Consider the following 18,879-nt stretch of genomic DNA (forward strand, 5'->3'; position numbering starts at 1 on the left):
GGGAAAATTTACTTAGTATGATGCCTCTCCAATAAAAAAAAACTGAAAGCAGTTCGAACTTGTCTGACTCCACATACTCTGGTGGAATGAGCGGCAAGCTCACTCCCAATATATTTGCTGGGCTTGCTGGTGTATGCATTCTCAGGCACACTTTGTACTTCTCATTTTATGCTGCACATCTTAAAAAGTAAAAACTGAAGGGACTGGTGTTCCCTGGGTATAAAAGTCAGAAGACAGAGGCAGAGGGTCAGAATGTCAGATCCCTTCCCCTTTAACATTACTGTAGGATCTCTGGGGCTTTTCCTGCACTGTGAAGCTTGATCTACAGCTGCAGAGGACCCATATTCAAAGCATATGAGGCAGCATTCCCAGCCTCCCATTTTATTCTCTGATGAGCTAGCTAGCTGGACACCCCAGGGAAGAAGTTCCTGAAGAAGAATCCCTCAAAAGCAGCAGCAGGCTTGAGGGGTCTCATTTTCTAGACCTTCCCACCAGCAATAGGTCCTGCCAGTGGACAGGCCTGTGGAAATGGCAAGAAATTTTATTGATCCTGGGGCTACATCACACTTCAAGAGCACTGCTACTGCCTAGTGCTGGGAAAGGGGAAGGAAATTCAACCTGAAATATCTAAATTACTTCAGATGAATAAAAGAATATAAAATGTTCCCTTGTTGACCTAAGTATTTAAAAATTTAAAATTTAAAAACACCACTATTCAGCTAAAGATGAACTGGGCAATTTTATACAAGATAATTAATTGAAAATACTGACAAAAACATTTCACATTTTAATTCAAAGATTAAACTTATACAACATTTAACTTTTGCATATCCCTAAAATTTTCTAATCCTGAATGTATTTTTTAGTAAATGTGGACAAAGAAGGCCACAATATGCCAAAGTAATCATTGGTATGTACTTGAGGCAAGCTGTAGAAATCTGTGATGATTGTCCTGAGCTGGTGCAAAATAATAGCGCTGTTTTCCTGTTATAGGACACAGGTCAACTTGAAATATTTTCATATCTCTAACATAATGAATTATTTTAATCCATTATTTTAGCTTACAAAGTAAGCTAAATAGTTTTACTTTAATTTCTTTATTCATTATGTTCGGACCAAGGCGGCAGGAGTGCACTGTTTATTCTAGTTTCACTTCTCCAAGGGTCGCAACATCTATTTAAATTTTCCCACTTACTGATACGGTCAATCATATATTCTATTTTTCCCAGAATAAAACACACCAACCAAGTTTCTTTAATGAACAAAATTATGTTCATTATAAAACAAGTCTTAACCAGTAACGAAGCAAAGCATAAACACACAGATTGAAATTTTAAAGTTCCCTTTTTATTTTAGCCCCTCACACTCACACACATACACTGGTTAACTGGAAAAATAAAAAGGGATTTTTGTTCAGAACTATGTTACAGACAAAAAAACACTTGGGCTGAATATTTGCTCATTTTTGAAGAAAACAGCAGATGATAGATGTTGTGTTCCAAAACCAGCATACAATCTAGCCTCCGATTACACATAGACTGATCACTTGGGATCTTTTAGAACAGTTCTTTTTCGGCAGTGTTGAGAATTAATTTAACAGACTTTTCTTTAAACATTCAGCAAGAATCTGGTCTCTTCCTCCATGACATTTCTTCATCAGGCTCTACCTTGATCTCATTCCAGAAAGTAAACACTGACACTACAACCAAACACTTGCAAGTTTGCTGCTCTCAGGTGCGCACTGCTGCTCCCGAGCTTGTCCTGTCAAGGGGCGCGTGACTGTCACTTCTCTGCCCACATCTTCCCCAATTACCAGGGTTTCTGTTCTATTTTTAACTTGAGTCATGTGACAACCAGTAACGTTGTTGCCGAACTAGTTCCTTCAGTGTCCTCTTGGGATACATTCTCCTTCCCCAGAAAGGTCACAGCAACTGTTAAAGACATTCCGGTAGAGTAAACTTTATTCTATTGCACAAGAAACCTGCTTTTTTTTCCTTTTCCAATGATTATTACCCCACTTAGAATTGTATGTCGTCGGTGTTGGATTTACCCGTAAAGAGAGCCCCCAATTACATGTTGCAACCGAGATGGAAGGAGTGCACTGTTTATTCTAGTTCCACTTCATGGGTCACAACATATATTTATATTTTCTCACTTACAATCCAGCTACTGACTTTAAATCTCCTCTCCTGTATCTATTCTACTGGGGCGTGCAACTCACTTCTCTGCCCACATCGTCATCAGTTACCAGGGTTTCTGTTCTATTTCTAACTTGAGTCATGTGACAACCAGTAAACGTGGTCATCAAACTAGTTCTTTCAGTGTCCTCTTAACGAACCTCTTGAAAAAAAAACTGGTCCAACCTGGTCAGTTTGACTATGAATTCTTAAAAAAAAATTTAACAAAAACAGAAGCACTTTTATAATAATTCCTAAATTTATTCTCGCTCTGCTTTAATCTTCTCTCTTCTATAGGTTTTCTGCACCACCTCCTTGCCAACAGGCCAGGCAAATACAGTTCTGTGACTGACTGAGAAGGTGTATGAGACTGCCAGGTGATTTGCCTGCCAACTTTCCTTCCCTTCCCTGGGTAGCTTAGAGAAACAACTCAAGAAAAGGGCATACTGTCTCATTGAACAGAAAGCAGTGCATCAGTTACAGAACTGATCAATCGTTGATAAATGCATCAAACTTTGTTCATCTGATTACACTGGGTTAAAAATTCATAGGTATATGATAGTCTGTGTTACCTTTCTCACAATGAGGTCCATAGAATCCATCAGGGCACTCACAGACCTGTCTCTCTGTACAGTAACCTCCATTGCGACAGCCCCCTGGGCACTTGGCTTTGAACACAAGAAAAATAAATGCCTGTAAATCTTCAATACATTTTGGTACCTTATTAACATAATTCGGCATCAGGTGGCAGGACTATATCTCCAACACAGAAGTCCTTGAAGCGGCCAACACCCCCAGCTTATACACACTACTGAGTCAGCGGCGCTTGAGATGGCTTGGCCATGTGAGCCGCATGGAAGATGGCAGGATCCCCAAAGACACATTGTACAGCGAGCTCGCCACTGGTATCAGACCCACCGGCCGTCCATGTCTCCGTTATAAAGACGTCTGCAAACGCGACATGAAATCCTGTGACATTGATCACAAGTCGTGGGAGTCAGTTGCCAGCATTCGCCAGAGCTGGCGGGCAGCCATAAAGACAGGGCTAAATTGTGGCGAGTCGAAGAGACTTAGTAGTTGGCAGGAAAAAAGACAGAGGCGCAAGGGGAGAGCCAACTGTGCAACAGCCCCAACAAACAAATTTCTCTGCAGCACCTGTGGAAGAGCCTGTCACTCCAGAATTGGCCTTGATAGCCACTCCAGGCGCTGCTTCACAAACCACTGACCACCTCCAGGCGCGTATCCATTGTCTCTCGAGATAAGGAGGCCCAAAAGAAGAAAGAAAGAATGGCATATGCAGCAATAAGAATAAGTAGTTTGCTCTATACTAATTAATGTAAGCACAGATTCAGTTTAGTTCCATTTTTTGTAAAATTGCAGCTAACCAGGTATCTTCCTGTTCTTAATAAATGGTTCCATAATTTGTGGGTAATTTTTTTTCAACTGATGTCTATTTTGGCTGAAACATCAAACGATTTACTTTTAAATTTGTATTTATAGCCTTTTAATGCTGTTGACTTTTCTGGTCACTTTTTTGTTTCAACATTAGGGGCAAAACATCTACAATTTATATAAATTCTAATTCAGAAAAACAACCTTCCCCAAAACAGGTAAGCCTTTACATTTCCTGAGGATGGGCGAATAGCAGGATGAAATCTTCCGGTCATAGGGCTGAATTTTACAAGTGTACCACAGTTCGCAGCGGTGCACTCTGATGGTGGCGTGCATCCCGCGCAGATGCGTCGTCCCCGAGATATTACACACAGGGGCTGATTTAAATAGAGGGGGCGAGTGGCTACACCCCCCCACCCCCCGCCCAATGACATCAGGGGTGGCTGCCGCGTGCCAGGCAACAGTGTCCAGTGCCACCACGCAGGCACCGGCACCATTTGTAAAGGGCTTGAAGCCCTGAGAAGTAATTTTAATTTTTAACAGTAAAACGTTAAGAATTTTCACTTAATTAAGATATGGAGGCCCTTCCCCAACCGCGCCCCCCCCACAATGGTCATTTCAATGCCCGATATGACCAACACTTGCCTTTTTCCCTACCTGAACTTTTCCCCCCGAACCTTCTAACTTTTGCCTTTCAACCCCTTTCTACCATTCCCACATCCAATAAAAAGTGATTTCCCTGCTCCCCCACCCTGAGAATTTTATTCCTCCCCCCTCCCCTCCAGGTTCTTGCCTCGGAATTCCATATGGAGTTCCAAAGGTGCGCAAGCTGCTTTGGGCAACCATAAGCCCAAATAAAATCAGCGTGGGACGGCTACCGCCTGCAGGTAGGTCAATTAACATTACTGTGCATTTACATATTTAGATGAAGGCCACACCAAGGTTGCCCCCCACCCCCACAACGCCGCTGGTAATATGTGTTGGGCCCTTCTCGACGCCGTGGGTCAAGGCGGGCCTCTCCCCGCAGAATTTTACCGCCCCCCACCCCTCCCCCCAACCCCCCACTGCAACCCCGCCGTCAAGGGGCTGGTAAAATTCAGCCCATAGATTCTTGGGTCATTTACAGCACAGAAGGAGGCCATTCGGCCCAGTGAGTCCATGCTGGCTTTCCACGAGGCTGTTCAGTCAGTCCCACTCCCCCGCTCAGTCCCCATAGCCCTGCAAGTCTATTTCCTTCAAGTTACCATCCAATTTCCTTTTGAAGTCATTGATTGTCTCCACTTCTACCTCCGTTTTGGGCAGCGAATTCCAGGTCATTACCACCCGCTGCATAGAAAGGTGCTTCCTCATATTCCTCCTGCATCCTTTGCCCAAAACCTTTAATCTGTGTCCCTTCGTCCTTGTACCATTTGTGAATGGGAACACCTTTTCTTTGTCTAACTTATCTAAGCCTGTCATAATTTTGTACACTTCTATTAAATCTCCACTCAATCTCCTTTGTTCTAAAGGAGAACAAACCCAGCTTTTCCAACCTAACATTGCAACTAAAATCCTCCATCCCTGGAACCATTCTGGTAAATCTCCTCTGCACCCTCTCAAGGGCGCTCACATCCTTTATGAAGTGTGGTGTCCAGAACTGAGCGTAATATTCCAGTTGGGGCTTAACCAGAGCTTTATAAAAGGTTCAGCATAACCTCCCTGTTTTTGTACTCAATGCCTCTATTAATGAATCCCAAGATGCTTTACTAACCACTCTCTCAATATGCCGTGCCACCTTTAAAGATCGCTGCACATGCAACCCCAGGTCCCTCTGTCCCTACACACTCTTTAGAACTGTGCCATTAAGTACATATTGCCTCTCCCTATTCCTTCTGCCAAAATGTCAGCATTAAATTCCATCTGCCACCTCTCTGCCCATTCTGCTAACCTATGCCCTGTTGCAGGTGAAAAAAAAATTGCATTGCTCTGGCAGGAAATCAAACCCAGGCTGCAGCAGAGAAGCACCAAATCCTAACCACTAGACCATTAAGGAATGACAGGATTTTCCCTCCGGAGCGGGAAACAGAGGACAGGACTGTTTCAGAGTCCTGAACCCGCCCTGAAGGGGTGGGAAACAATCACAGGCCCCGTTTTACACAGGGGCAGCCAAGTAATGGCTGGAGGGTGAGCTCGCTGTTCAATTAAGGATGGTGGGCAGGCTTTCAAAGCTGACGGTCCAATCAGAGGCCTTCCAGCTTGAAAGGAGCAGAAGGCTGAAATAGCAGATAACTAAGGGACAGGGCGCTTAATGGAAGCACCGTCTCTAATTTTTTTTTTTAAAAACTTAAATTTAAAAATGGCTTTTGCCGCCAGGCCCAACCTCCAGGCAGTTAAACTGCCCCCCACCACCTCTGCAGGGACCTGGAGACACACTGCGAAATCCCAGTCGGTCTCCTTTACTTGGCCTCAATAGGCTCTTAACAAGCCGTGTCAGCTACCTGTTGCATGCGGGGCGGTAGCCCTGCCACAACCCCCACCCCCTCCATTCCGCCTCTGCAAAAATGGCCCAGGGGCAGGATGGAGCAGGGGAACCGCAACTTGGCAGGTGGGGCTATTTTTAGTGCCCACCTGCCTCCAATCCCAGCCCCAGTGAAACCAAATTCAAGCCCTTCCACTCTATAATCTTGAACTATAATGGTAAAACTGACCAACTAAAGCACAACTAGTAGATATCCATTCTGATATGGATAATGATATCGTTAGGTCCTGATTTTCATATTTAAAGAAGGATCCCACTTCCTTTCTGTGAGTGTCCTGCTCGCCTGCTGAAAACAGGAGGTTAAGATCATGGCAGGAAGGCAGTGAGATCAGAGGGAATTAAGTGACTTGCCTTATTTTAACTACCCTCTACCCAGTTTCTGCCAGGCTAGATGAGTTAAAATCAGGACCTATGTTTCAGTGAGAAACCTCAATTTAAAATAATTTAGAACAGATTAAAATCATCCTTCAGGACTATCATTTTATCAAAATCAGATTATGGATGATACCTTGTTAAAATAGGCATTAATTTACCCACAGTAAAGACACCGCCCTGCTTAAAGTATTAGGATTCTATAGTGAATGTTTATTTTACATTGATTAGGCGCTGCATTTGTTTCACAATTCTTTTTCATGAATTCAAACTTCTCGGAAGATTATTTTACATACCACTAATCTGAATCAGAAAAGAATGAATTTTATAAACTTACATATTTGTTTGTTCATAGCAAATATATTTGAATGACAAAAGCAGCATAATAATCAGGATACGTTTTGTTTACCTCTTTGACAAGTTTTGAAGAATATTGCATTATGAGGTGTTTGAAGAACAACATTCCCTTCGACATCCATAATGACCACAGTGACCTCAAAGGCTGCTACCCCATCCTGGCTGCCAAGGCAAGGAAATCCAATCTGTACAACTAAAATGTCACAACAGCTTATATCAATACAGAAAATTACAAAGCCATCCCTTTTCATGATCTGCATTTACACATTTAATATATTAATATTTGAAAAATGTCCACGTTAAGGAGGAATATTGAAGGGAAGTACTCTGATCGGGATACTTCCCTCCTTTTTAACAATGTACATACATCCTACCTACCCAGAAATTGCTCTGATGTTTTAGTTGAAAAAGTAATTTTGTTGCAGGGATGGAGCCTCTGAAATAGGACATCTCCACTTTCCTCTCTTAGCACACTCTGCACCGATAGGATGTGTCCTAGAATGACTCCATTGGAAATAGTGGGCACTGGAACTTCAGACTGGCTTGAGATCTGCTTCTGATCCATGTGGAGCAGCCACCTAAAGAACCAAACTCCCAGGGTAGCTTGTGGTAGAAGTTACAGGCCCAGACACAGAGCTGCCCAAGCACATTATGCACCCTTAGAGGCGCCCAAAGCTGTCCTGAAATTGGTTGTTTCCACCTACATCTTCCATGCCTCCACAAGCAGCTCACCCCATGAGAGAAATGAATTCAGCTACATTCTGGGAAGGGGACTGGAGTTGGCAATGGTGGGGAGGGAGCCGGATTGCCAGGAGTGAGTTTGGGGGGGGGGGGGGGGGAAAAAGTGTTCCTGTTCCTCCAGGCCCTACAGAAAGTGTTTTATTTAATTGAAGCAGTTACCTTTCACGTGTAGTCACAGAGGCTGCTAAAGAATCCTGAGCTGCTCATCGGGAACAAATTTTGCAGAGGGGTCTTTCAGGGGACGTTAACCCCTCATTAACATATTTAAGGGGCCATATGCCTGTTTTAGGCATCCACCCAGCACACCTCAAAAACAGTCCCATGTTTAGGAGTAGGACCAATGCCTGGGCAAATTGGGAGAAGACTATCTCACTGCTAAGTTGGTTTACCAATTTCTACCCATTTGACTGCACAGAGGTACTCAGGCTGCGCTAAAGGACTGGCCCCTTGTGCTGTCTATGCAGCTGCTATTGGACATGGATTTCATCAGCAAAATCACAAGCAGCCTAGCTGGAGAGGTTTCATGCCATTAAGAAAATTATATATTTTTACTAAAACATCAATGTGATTTCAGGTAATATACATTATTTTCTCCTATAAAAAGAGATACAATTTTATACACAAAGTACTCGTCCGAGATTTTACTTCCTCTTTTACAGTTCTCTCCACTGAAAATGTTGAGAAATAAGCCATACCTAGTTACTGAACTAGCCTCATAAGTTACCAAACATTTCTATATTGTGCTATACTGGGTCTCATTGGTTTTTAGCTCTGGATATCCTTTAACCTCCTCTTGGAAATTTCTAAGTCAGTATTTTCTTTCAGACAATGTGCCTTTTGATTTTTCTCTGACTCAACTCCAGCTCATAGGACAAAACATAGGAGTTCTGTAACTTTAGTACAGAACTGTACTGTTGAATAAGTACCGTTATACAGTCCCAACTGTACAAGATCATGTGAATTTCTGTCACCCAGTAAAATGATCTTTATAGTAAAGTGGTTTTACCAGTAACACAATAGATCAGTAAATTATACTGCTGTGATGAGAAGTAATGTTAATACAGATCATCTTGAAGACATTTAATCAATTTTATCAATAAGTTCAGAAAATTTATAAACATAAATTCATCCTGAATTGCTTAAACCATATTTCGTTGAAGTTTCTTTTCAAAGAATTTTTTAAACTCAGTGAACTGACAAAATCTGGTAAAAAGTTAGGAAAGTTATGTAAGGATCAATAGAAAACGAGAGGTGAAATGCTTAAAAATTACAGATTTTCTCTCCCCTTCTGATGATGCTGATTAGTGCAGACTACCCTTTAGTGTCTTGCACCATTCTTTGTGTGTGAGCCAAACAGTGACTGTTGCCAAGTAACTGAAGCTCGGGGCAGGGGGTGGGGAGCATCACAGTCAAGCCTTATACGGTCTTCACATGCACAATCCAGCAAGGGTCATGGTATAGTGATTAGGAGCGGTGCCAAATTTGTTCGCCCTCTCGTCAGGGATCAACTGTAGAGCTCAACTGCTGCCCAGACTAAGACCATATAAATTAGCACAGAGGAGGGGGTCAGACCGTATACGCTTCCAGTCTTGTAGCATCTCAATGCCACACCAGGCAATGTGTTTACCCACCAAGCTTTTGGAAGAGCAAAAATCATATTTTTAATTTGGCTTTTGAAATCTACTTCAGTCTACTTTGTTTTATTGTTAATTATGTCACAATTGAACATATTTTTACAATTAAAGCATGAAAAGCCGTTTCATAGTTTTGCTTTCCAAACTGGTTCTTTTTTAGTGCAAGTAAAGCAGGCAGGTGGTAGTTCAAATGTTCAGACATTTAAAAACAATGTTTTTAATACTGAAAGGAAGTAAGAAACACATAAGATTTACTGACCTGTGGCCTTGTGTGAGATTGTTGCCCGCAATGGAATGTTCACAGTTGGATCTCCCATAACATCTTTATCCAATGACCGAAGTGATTGGAATTCATAAAAATACAGAGCCTGAAATGATTGTTTATAGAATTAAAATTAATTTGTTTCCCAATGGTTTTCTTTAATGTGAACGGCAACATATCTTTTTCAATGCTTTACTGATGGGTTCTTCAGTTATTTTCAAGTCTAAAAGGATCACAACTGAAAATTTTAGAATGTTTCAAAACTTGTCCAGTTTGTGTCAATTCAGATTATGCATGTTACCTCTGTCTCTTTCAGGTAACTGCAGTTTTGTGGTTTTGAATATGCATGTGCCTTACAAAAACATGACGATGAGCTTCCAGTTGGCTCAAGTAAGAGAATGTACTGCCTGGTGTAGTACTGTTCCAGGCTGAAACTCCCAAACTGTGATCTCAGCCCGAATTATAGCAGGGCTAGGGAGGGGGCAAAAAAATAGTCCAGTCACCTTCCTAATTGCTATTACTATTCCTGCTGGAATTCACATATGTGCATATATTAAAGGAAAAGTCAGGTGAAACATGATGCCCTTTACTGCTGAATAGCTTACAAGCTAGGGTCACATATGGGTAAGATACTAAATGGCAATTTTGTCTGTGATATTGTATCCCAGTAAGACCCACCACTTTCAGCAAAGGAGTGGAAAAGCTGGTGAAAAATGTGTGAAGAAATCCAAATTCAAGGCTTGGATTCAAACACCTGAAATGCAATTCAGATCTGAACAGGACTCTTACAACTTCACGGTTTTTGCAAATAACATATTCCAAAACACACGGTGTGGATTGTAAAGCTTTTAATCAACATAACCATATTATGAAAATAGAACTGGAAAGGTTAAAATAAAGGTTAGGTTAAAATAATTTTAAAAAATAATTTACTAGTTATAGATCAGGATATATTACTTTCTCACAGGAATGGATCAACAAACTTAAACAAAAGAACCAAACAATTCATTAAGGAGCCTAGAGGAGAAGATGCATGTATTGTGACTACAAATCAGGTTATGCATTATAGGGTGCAACTTTATTGAACCTAAAGTGAAAGTTTACAGTGCGGTCACTAAATTTTCATCATTTATTGGTGCAGAGCATTTATGATAGTGTTGAAATTGGTACTTCTGCTAAATTTTGAGGGGGAAATCTATGATTATTAGAAATTTTAGGGAAAGCAATAATTCACACCTTTAAATTCTATCATAAATATTTGGATGTGATATGCATTTTTCAAATTGAAGTCTGAAGAAAGAAAAATGAAATGGCATTGCTTTTGATACCAGAGGTTTGGCCTCAACTGCTTTCCGTGGTAGAGAATTTCACAGAGGTATGAGGTATCTGTTTCAGGTTCACTTTAAAGATCAGGTGACTGTTTTCTTGTGCAATTTAGAATGATCAGAGGGCCACAGAGACCCTGATATGTTTATAGGTAGTAAATTCCAATTGGGGATCAGGTGAAATCATAAACCGTAGGTAAAACTTGGGTGCTTTGCAATGTAATTTGCATCCCATTGTCAATCCTGGGTATCTCCAATTTGTATATTATATATACACAAACACTAATTGGGTCACAACATTCCCTTTCAAGATGCACTGAAAACTCCAAACCCAGGCTTTGTCCTTTAAGTAAAACTGTATCAGCATACGAATTAGGAGCAGGAGTAGGCCATTCGGCCCCTTGAGCCTGCTCCATCATTTGATAAGATCATGGTTGGCATCAACTCCAATTTCCTGCCTGCTCCCCATAACACTTGACCCCCTTGTCTAGCAAGGATCTATCTAACTCATCCTTGAATATATTCAATGACCCAGCCTCGACAGCTCTGAGGAAGCAAATTCCAGACTAACGACTCAGAAAATTTCTCCCCATCCCCATCTTAACTGGCAGCTCCCTTATTTTTCAACTGTGTCCCCTAGTTCTAGACTAATCCACAAGTGGAAACATCTTTCCAGCATGCACCCTGTCAAGCCCCCTCAGGATCTATATATTTCAATAAGATCACCTCTCATTTTTCTAAACTCCAATGGGTATAGTTGTTCAACCTTTCCTCATAAGATAAATTGTCACTAGTATAGGTAGGTGGTAGGGAAATATAGGGACAGGTGGGGATGTTTGGTAGGAATATGGGATTAGTGTAGGATTAGTATAAATGGGTGGTTGATGGTCGGCACAGACTCGGTGGGCCGAAGGGCCTGTTTCAGTGCTGTATCTCTAATCTAATCTAATCTAATCATAACCCGTTGATACCAGGAATCAGTCAAGTGAACCTTCTCTGAACTGCTTCTAATTCAATTATATCCTTTCTTAAGGAGACCAAAACTGTACTCAGTACTCCAGATGTGATCTCAAGGCCCTATACAGCTGTAGCAAAACTTCCCGACTTTTATATTCTATTCACCTTGCAATAAACAGCAACAGCATTTGCCGTCCTAATTACTTGCTGTACCTGCATACTAACTTTTTGTGATTCATGTACTAGGACACCCAGGTCCCTCTATACCGCAGAGTAATATACTGCTTTTCTATTCATAGAAACATAGAAAAATAGGAGTAGGCCATTCGGCCCTTCGAGCCTGCTCCACCATTCAATACGATCATGGCTGATCATCCAAACTCAGCAACCTGTTCCCGCTTTCTTCCCGTATAGCTTGATTCCATTAGCCCCAAGAACTATATCTAACTCTTTCTTGAACATATTTAATGATTTGGCCTCAACTGCTTTCCGTGGTAGAGAATTTCACAGGTTTACCACTCTCTAGTTGAAGAAATCTCTCCTTATCTCAGTCTTAAATGGCTTACCCCTTATCCTGTGACCCCCGGCCCTAGACTCCCCAGCCATCGGGAACATCCTTCCTGCATCTAGTCTGCCTAGTCCTGTTAGAACTTTGTAGGTTTCTAGGAGATCCCTCTCATTCTTCTAAACTCTAGCGAATACAAGCCTAATCAACCCAATCTCTCTTCATACATCAGTCCTGCCATCCCAGGAATCAGTCTGGTGAACCTTCACTGCACTCAATCCATAGCAAGAACATCCTTCCTCAGATAAGGAAACCAAAACTGCACACAATACTCCAGATGTGGTCTCACCAAGGCCTTGTATAATTGCAGCAACTCATCCTTGCTCCTATACTCGAATCCTCTCGCTATGAAGGCCAACATACCATTTTCCTTCTTAACTGCCTGCTGCACCTGCAAGCTTACTTTCAGCAACTGGTGCACAAGGACACCCAGGTCTCGCTGCACCTCCCCCTTTCCCAATCTATCGCCATTCAGATAATAATCTGCCTTTCTGTTTTTGCCACCAAAGTGGATAACCTCACATTTATCCACACTATACTGTATCTGGCATGTATTTGCCCACTCACTCAACCTGTCCAAATCACAATGCAGCTTCTCTGCATCCTCCTCACAGCTCCCACTCAGCTTTGTGTCATCTGAAAACTTGGATATATTACATCTAATTCCCTCATCTAAATCATTGATATATATTGTGAATAGCTGGGGTCCTAGCACTGATCCCTGATGTACCCCACTAGTCACTGCCTGCCACTCGGAAAAAGACCCATTTATTCCTACTCTTGGTTTCCTGTCTGCCAACCAGTTCTCTATCCATGTCAGTACCTTACCCCCAATCCCATGTGCTTTAATTTTGCATGCTAATCTCTTACGTGGGACCTTATCGAAAGCCTTCTGAAAGTCCAAATACACCTCATCCACTGATTCTCCCTCATCTATTCTACCAGTTACATCCTCAAAAAATTCCAGTAGATTTGTCAAGCATGATTTCCCTTTCGGAAATCCATGTTGACTTTCTCCGATCCTGTCATTGTTTTCCAAGTGCTCTATTACATCTTTTATAATGGACTCTAGCATTTTCCCCACGACTGATGTCAGGCTAATCAGTCTATAACTCCGTTTTCTCTCTACCTCCTTTTTTAAATAGTGGGGTTACATTAGCTACCCTACACACCATTGGAACTGTTCCAGAACCTATACAATTTTGAAAAATGACCAGCAATACATCTACTATTTCTAGGGCCACTTCCTTAAGTACTCTGGGATGTAGAGTATCAGGCCTTGGGGATTTATCGGCCTTCAATCCCAATTTCCCCAACACCATTTCCCTACTAATACTGATTTCATTTAGTTCCTCCTTCTCACTAGACCCTATGTTCTCCAACATTTCTGGGAGGTAATTTGTGTCCTCCTTTGTGAAGACAGAACCAAAGTATGTATTTAATTAGTCTGCCATTTCTTTATTCCCCATTATAAATTCCCCTGTTTCTGACTGTAAGGGACCCACATTTGTCTTCACTAATCTTTTTCTCTTCAGATACCTATAGAAGCTTTTAGTGTCAGTTTTTATGCTCTCTGCAAGCTTACTCATACTCTATTTTCGCCTTCTTAATCAATCCCTTTGACCTCCTTTGCTGAATTCTAAACTGCTCCCAATCCTCAGGTTTTCTGCTTGTTCTGGCCATTTTATATTTCTCCTCCTTGGATCTAATACTATCCCTAATTTCTTTTGTAAGCCATGGTTGAGCCACCCTTCCTGTTTTAATTTTGTGCCAGACAGGAATGAACAATTCAAAACAAGAAACGCTGGAAATACTCAGCAGGTCTGGCAGCATCTGTGGAGAGAGAAGCAGAGTTAACGTTTCAGGTCAGTCACCCTTCTTCAGAATTGGAATGAACAAGTGTTGTAATTCATCCATGCGCTCTTTAAATGCTAGCCATTGCCTATCCACTGTCAACCCTTCAAGTAACGTTCCCCAATCTATCATAGCCAACTTCCTGCCAAAGTGCACAAGTTCACATTTTCCCACATTACACTCCATCTGCCAAATTTTGCCCACTCACGTAACCTATCTATATCCCTTTGTAGACTCTGGCCAGAATTTTACGACACCACAACCCCCCCGCCCCCAACCCCACAAAGTGTGCCAGATGGTGGTGGGGGGTGGCGTAAAATTGAGCGGGAGGCTCCAAGAGGCCTTCCCGGCCAGCCCCCACCCCACTTTAGTTGGGCCACATGGGGTGGGAGTGCGGGCGAGAACAGGCCACCTGCTCCAGGTATTTTACCCGCGGCAAGCGGACGTCCGGTAGATGTGAAAGGCCCCCCAGTAATACCTGGCGGCCTCTCAGCGCACCGGGGGCGGGGTGATGGTGGGGCCCTGACAATCGGGTACAGGGTGCCCGATTGAGGTTCGCCCCTGCTTCCCCAACCACCCCCAGGACCCGAGATGCCCCCCCCTCCCCCTTCCCTCCCAAACGACCACCCTTGCCTTTCTACCTATCTTTTTGCGTCATCTGCAAATTTAGCTACCACACATTTGGTCCCTTCATCTAAATCATTGATGTAGATTGCAAGCAGTTGAGGGCCCAGTATTAATCCCTGTGGCACTCCACTGGTCACATCCTGCCAACCCGAAAATGATCCATTGGGTTGGATTTTGAGGAGGAGGCGGGCCTCCTGACGATGGGCCGAAAAGGTGGAGGGAACACCGTATCGATCTCTTCGTGCACCCCATCCGCCCGCCACCTCGGGGCAATCCTCCAGTGTTTTGAAACTTATGTTTCCTGCGCCGGGATCCCCATCCTTTTAAAGAAGGGGATCCTACCTCCAACAGTTGCTGGCCAATCACAGGGCTGGCAGTGCCACCAGGAGCGGTGGCCACTGCTGGTACTGCAGAAGCCTTGGACCCAGGCTCAGCGCTGGAACACCAGACCTCAGGCAAGTGAGGCAAGGTCGCTGGGGCTAATCCAAAAGGCCCCAGTAAGTGGCATTGGGTAAAGTCCAGGGTGGAGGTGGGTCATGTGAGGTGCACTTTCCTGGATGGGGCCCTCCATGGGCCACAGATTGCCCATGAAGGAGGGACCCTCCCCCCCAGCAAGCCCGCAGGGAGGGTGCCTTGTTTTACAAAGCACCCTCCCTGCACAGCGGAGGCAACCCCCCACCATTGCCCAGACTCGCTCTCTAGAGGACCAATGCTCACTTGAGTCACTCATTTCCTTTTTAAATACTTGTAGAAACTCTTATCTATTTTATTTCTAGCTAGCTTGCTCTCGTACTCTAATTTCTCCCTTTTTTTTTTAAAAAGTCATTCTTTGCTGTTTTTTAAAATTCTGTCCAATTTTATGATCTACCACTAATCTTCGCAGAATTGTACGCTTTTTCTTTTAATTTGATACTATTTTAACTCCCTTAATTAGACATGGGTGGTGCATCCTTCTCCTGGAGTCTTTCTTTCTCACTGGAATATATCTTTGCTGAGAGTTATGAAATATCACCTTAAATGTCTGCCACTGCTTCTCTACTGTCCTATCTTTTAACCTGACTTCCCAGTTCACTTTGGCCAAGTCTGTCTTCATACCCTTGTAATTGACTTTATTTAAATTTAAAACACTGGTGTTAGACTCACCCTTCTCACCCTCAACCTGAATGTAAAATTCTATCATGTTATGATTACTGTTGCCTCGAGGCTTCTTTACTATGAGATCATTAATTAATCCTGTCACATTGCGCATTACCAGGTCTAGAATGGCCTTCTCCCTGGTTGGCAGTAGAACGAACTGCTCTTAGAAAATGTTGCGAATACACTCGATGCACTCATCTTCCAGGCTACCTTTGCCAATCTGATTTGTCCAATCTATATGTTGATTAAAATCACCCATGATTATTGCAGTACTTTTCTTACAAGCCCCCATTATTTCTTCCTGTATATTCTGTCCTACAGTGTAACTACTGTTAGGGGAACTATAAAATACTCCCACAAATGACTTCTGTCCTTTGCTATTTCTTATCTCCACCCAAACTGATTCTACATTTTGACATTTCTAAGGTCATCTCTCACTACTGTACCTTAATGGACGATGCTACCCCACCATCTTTTCCTAGCTTCCTGCCCTTTCAAAATGTCAAATACCCTTGAATATTCAGGTCCCAGCCAAGGTCACCTTGCAACCACGTCTCTGTAATGGCTATCAGGACATACATTTTTTTTTTGTGCTAACAATTTATTCTTTTTGTTACGAATGCTGCACGCATATACAGAGTCTTCAGTTCTGTCTTTTTACCATTTTTGCAAACTCTGGCCTTATCTGTTAGTGCATTCTTAAGTTTGTACGCTTTGTCCCTTCCTGCCATACGCTGTTCATCATTAACCATGTTGCTACCTCACAATATTGCCTTGTCCTTTCCCTTCCATTTACCACATTTCCTCTCACTTGATCCCTCCCCCCATTACTTAGTTTAAATCCCTCTCTATTGCGCTAGTTAAACGACTCGCCAGAACAATGGTCCCACTGTGGTTCAGGTGAAGACCATCCCAACAGTACTTTCCCCAGTCCTGGTGCCAGATCCCCATGAATCGAAACCTATTTCTGCCGCACCAATTTTTCAGCCACACATTTAACTCTCTAATTTTATTTACCCTATCCCAGTTTGCTCGTGGCTCAGATAGTAATTCAGAGATTACCAACTTTGTGGTTCTGCTTTTTCGTTTTAAATACTTAGCCCTTAGCTACTCATAATACCCAAGCAGAACCTTTCTCCTAGTCCTATGTCATGGGTACCCACGTGGACCACGACAACTGGATCCTCCCCCTCCCACTGCAAGTTCCTCTCCAGTCCTGAGCAGATGTCCAGAACCCTGGCAGCGGGCAGGCAACACAGCCATCTGGATTCACGCTCTCAGCTGTAGAGAATGGTGTCTATCCCCCTGACTTTACTGTCCCCTACTACCACTACATTCGTATTTATTCACCCCACTTGAATGGCTTCCTGCACTACGGTGCCATGGTCAATTTGCTCATCCACCCTACAGCCCCCACTCTCATCCATACAAGCTGCAAGAACTTCGAACCTGTTGGACAATTGCAAGGGCTATGACTCCTCCATCTGTACCTTCTCAATCCCCTTATCTGCCTTACTCGCAGTCACACCTCCCTGTCCCTAACCACTGACCAAATCATACGACCCTAGCCTAAGCGGTGTGCTTGCATTCCGGAACAAAGCGTCCAGGTAACTTTCCCCCTCCCAGATGCATCGCAGTGTCCGTAGCTCGGCCTCCAGCTCATCAACTCTGAGCCCAAGTTCCTTGAGCCGCAGACACTTACTGCAGATGTGGTTGCCTTAGCTTACATTGGTGTCCACCAGCTCCCACATACTACAGCTGCAACACAGCCCCTACCTTACCATTCTTACTGTGTTTTACTTAATTAATTGTTTTAATTAATTTGTAATGAATTGCTCTACTCACCAATGACTTACGTAACTAATTTAAACCCTAACACTAATACACCTTACTAGTTACAAATAAACAGAATATTCAACAGCTCTTACTTTCCTTCTACTGGATTTTTAAAATTAATTATAAAGGAAGCTAATTAAGCTAGTTAAAACTTTTTTTTTTACAGCATGTGCCTGCAGTAGCTGCTACACTTGCCGGTAGGCCTGCAAAATGGCTGATTTTTATTCTAAATCTGTTAACGCTAACCATAGGATGCCAAAGGCATCACTTGATATGAAAAACCTTTACCCTGAATTGTTCCGTGCTGCCACATACTGGCCACCTGGAAGACTGCGCCTTGGTTCAATCAGATCAACCAATACATTTGCAGAAAGTTTATCCCCTCCTCTCCCCACCAGATGAACTGGGGCTTAGTACCACCTCTTTCCCCCACACAAAAAAAAAATGCAATATCTGATAAGCCCCTCCATGCAGCTGCTCCCACTACACCGCCCCCCCCCCCCCACAAAACTCACAGCAACACAAATTTCTACTTGTATGCTAATGAAGCTCCCATTAATAAGATTTTGGGGCTTGCGGGGGAGGGAGGGTTCCGCATTCCTTCCATGCCCACCTTCTACTGACAAGAAATTTGAAGCTCACCCTTACTTTCCAACGCTTTCACTAAGAAGCCATTGGGGGCTCGGAGGGAGGGAAGTTTTATGTCAATGATGCCCTGTTGATGTACAGACCAAACTTAGACTGTTCTTTAGCTCCACTAGTGCTCTAGGACCAGAAAGATGATTCAAGGGCCAGAGATAGAGGCAGATACAAACATTAACCAGGTACAGAAAGATACATGAAAAAATGAAATGGACGGTGGGAGCCAGAAAAAAGGCAGATTGGGGAAGAGAAAGAAAAAGTCATATTGGTGAGTGAGGGATTGAGAGAAATTAAGCAAAAAACTGGTAGGATAGAGAAAAAGAGATAGTCAGCACAATGACACGGAATTTTTTTTAAAAATTTGTTCTTGGGATGTGGACAACACTGGGCAGTTAGCATGTACTGTTCATCCCTCGTTGCCTCTTAGTGTGGGACTGGAGCCCTACATAGGCCAGACTAGGTAGGAGTGACATTAATGAACCA

At 42.9% G+C, this 18,879-nt stretch overlaps 1 protein-coding gene across 1 annotated transcript in view; it reads right to left on the reverse strand.

Moving 5' to 3' along the window:
* wif1 (wnt inhibitory factor 1) overlaps positions 1 to 18,879 on the reverse strand; it is a 41,453-nt gene that overhangs the window by 14,147 nt on the left and 8,427 nt on the right. The window contains exons 3-5 of the mRNA XM_068051215.1: positions 9,451 to 9,559; positions 6,869 to 7,009; positions 2,750 to 2,845 (exon numbers count right to left, since the gene is read on the reverse strand). Of these exons, the coding sequence (XP_067907316.1) occupies positions 2,750 to 2,845; positions 6,869 to 7,009; positions 9,451 to 9,559 (346 nt within the window). The remainder of the gene's footprint in view (positions 1 to 2,749; positions 2,846 to 6,868; positions 7,010 to 9,450; positions 9,560 to 18,879) is intronic.

This window comes from Heterodontus francisci, chromosome 18 (assembly GCF_036365525.1).
Source record: "Heterodontus francisci isolate sHetFra1 chromosome 18, sHetFra1.hap1, whole genome shotgun sequence".
Taxonomy (NCBI): Eukaryota; Metazoa; Chordata; class Chondrichthyes; order Heterodontiformes; family Heterodontidae; genus Heterodontus; species Heterodontus francisci.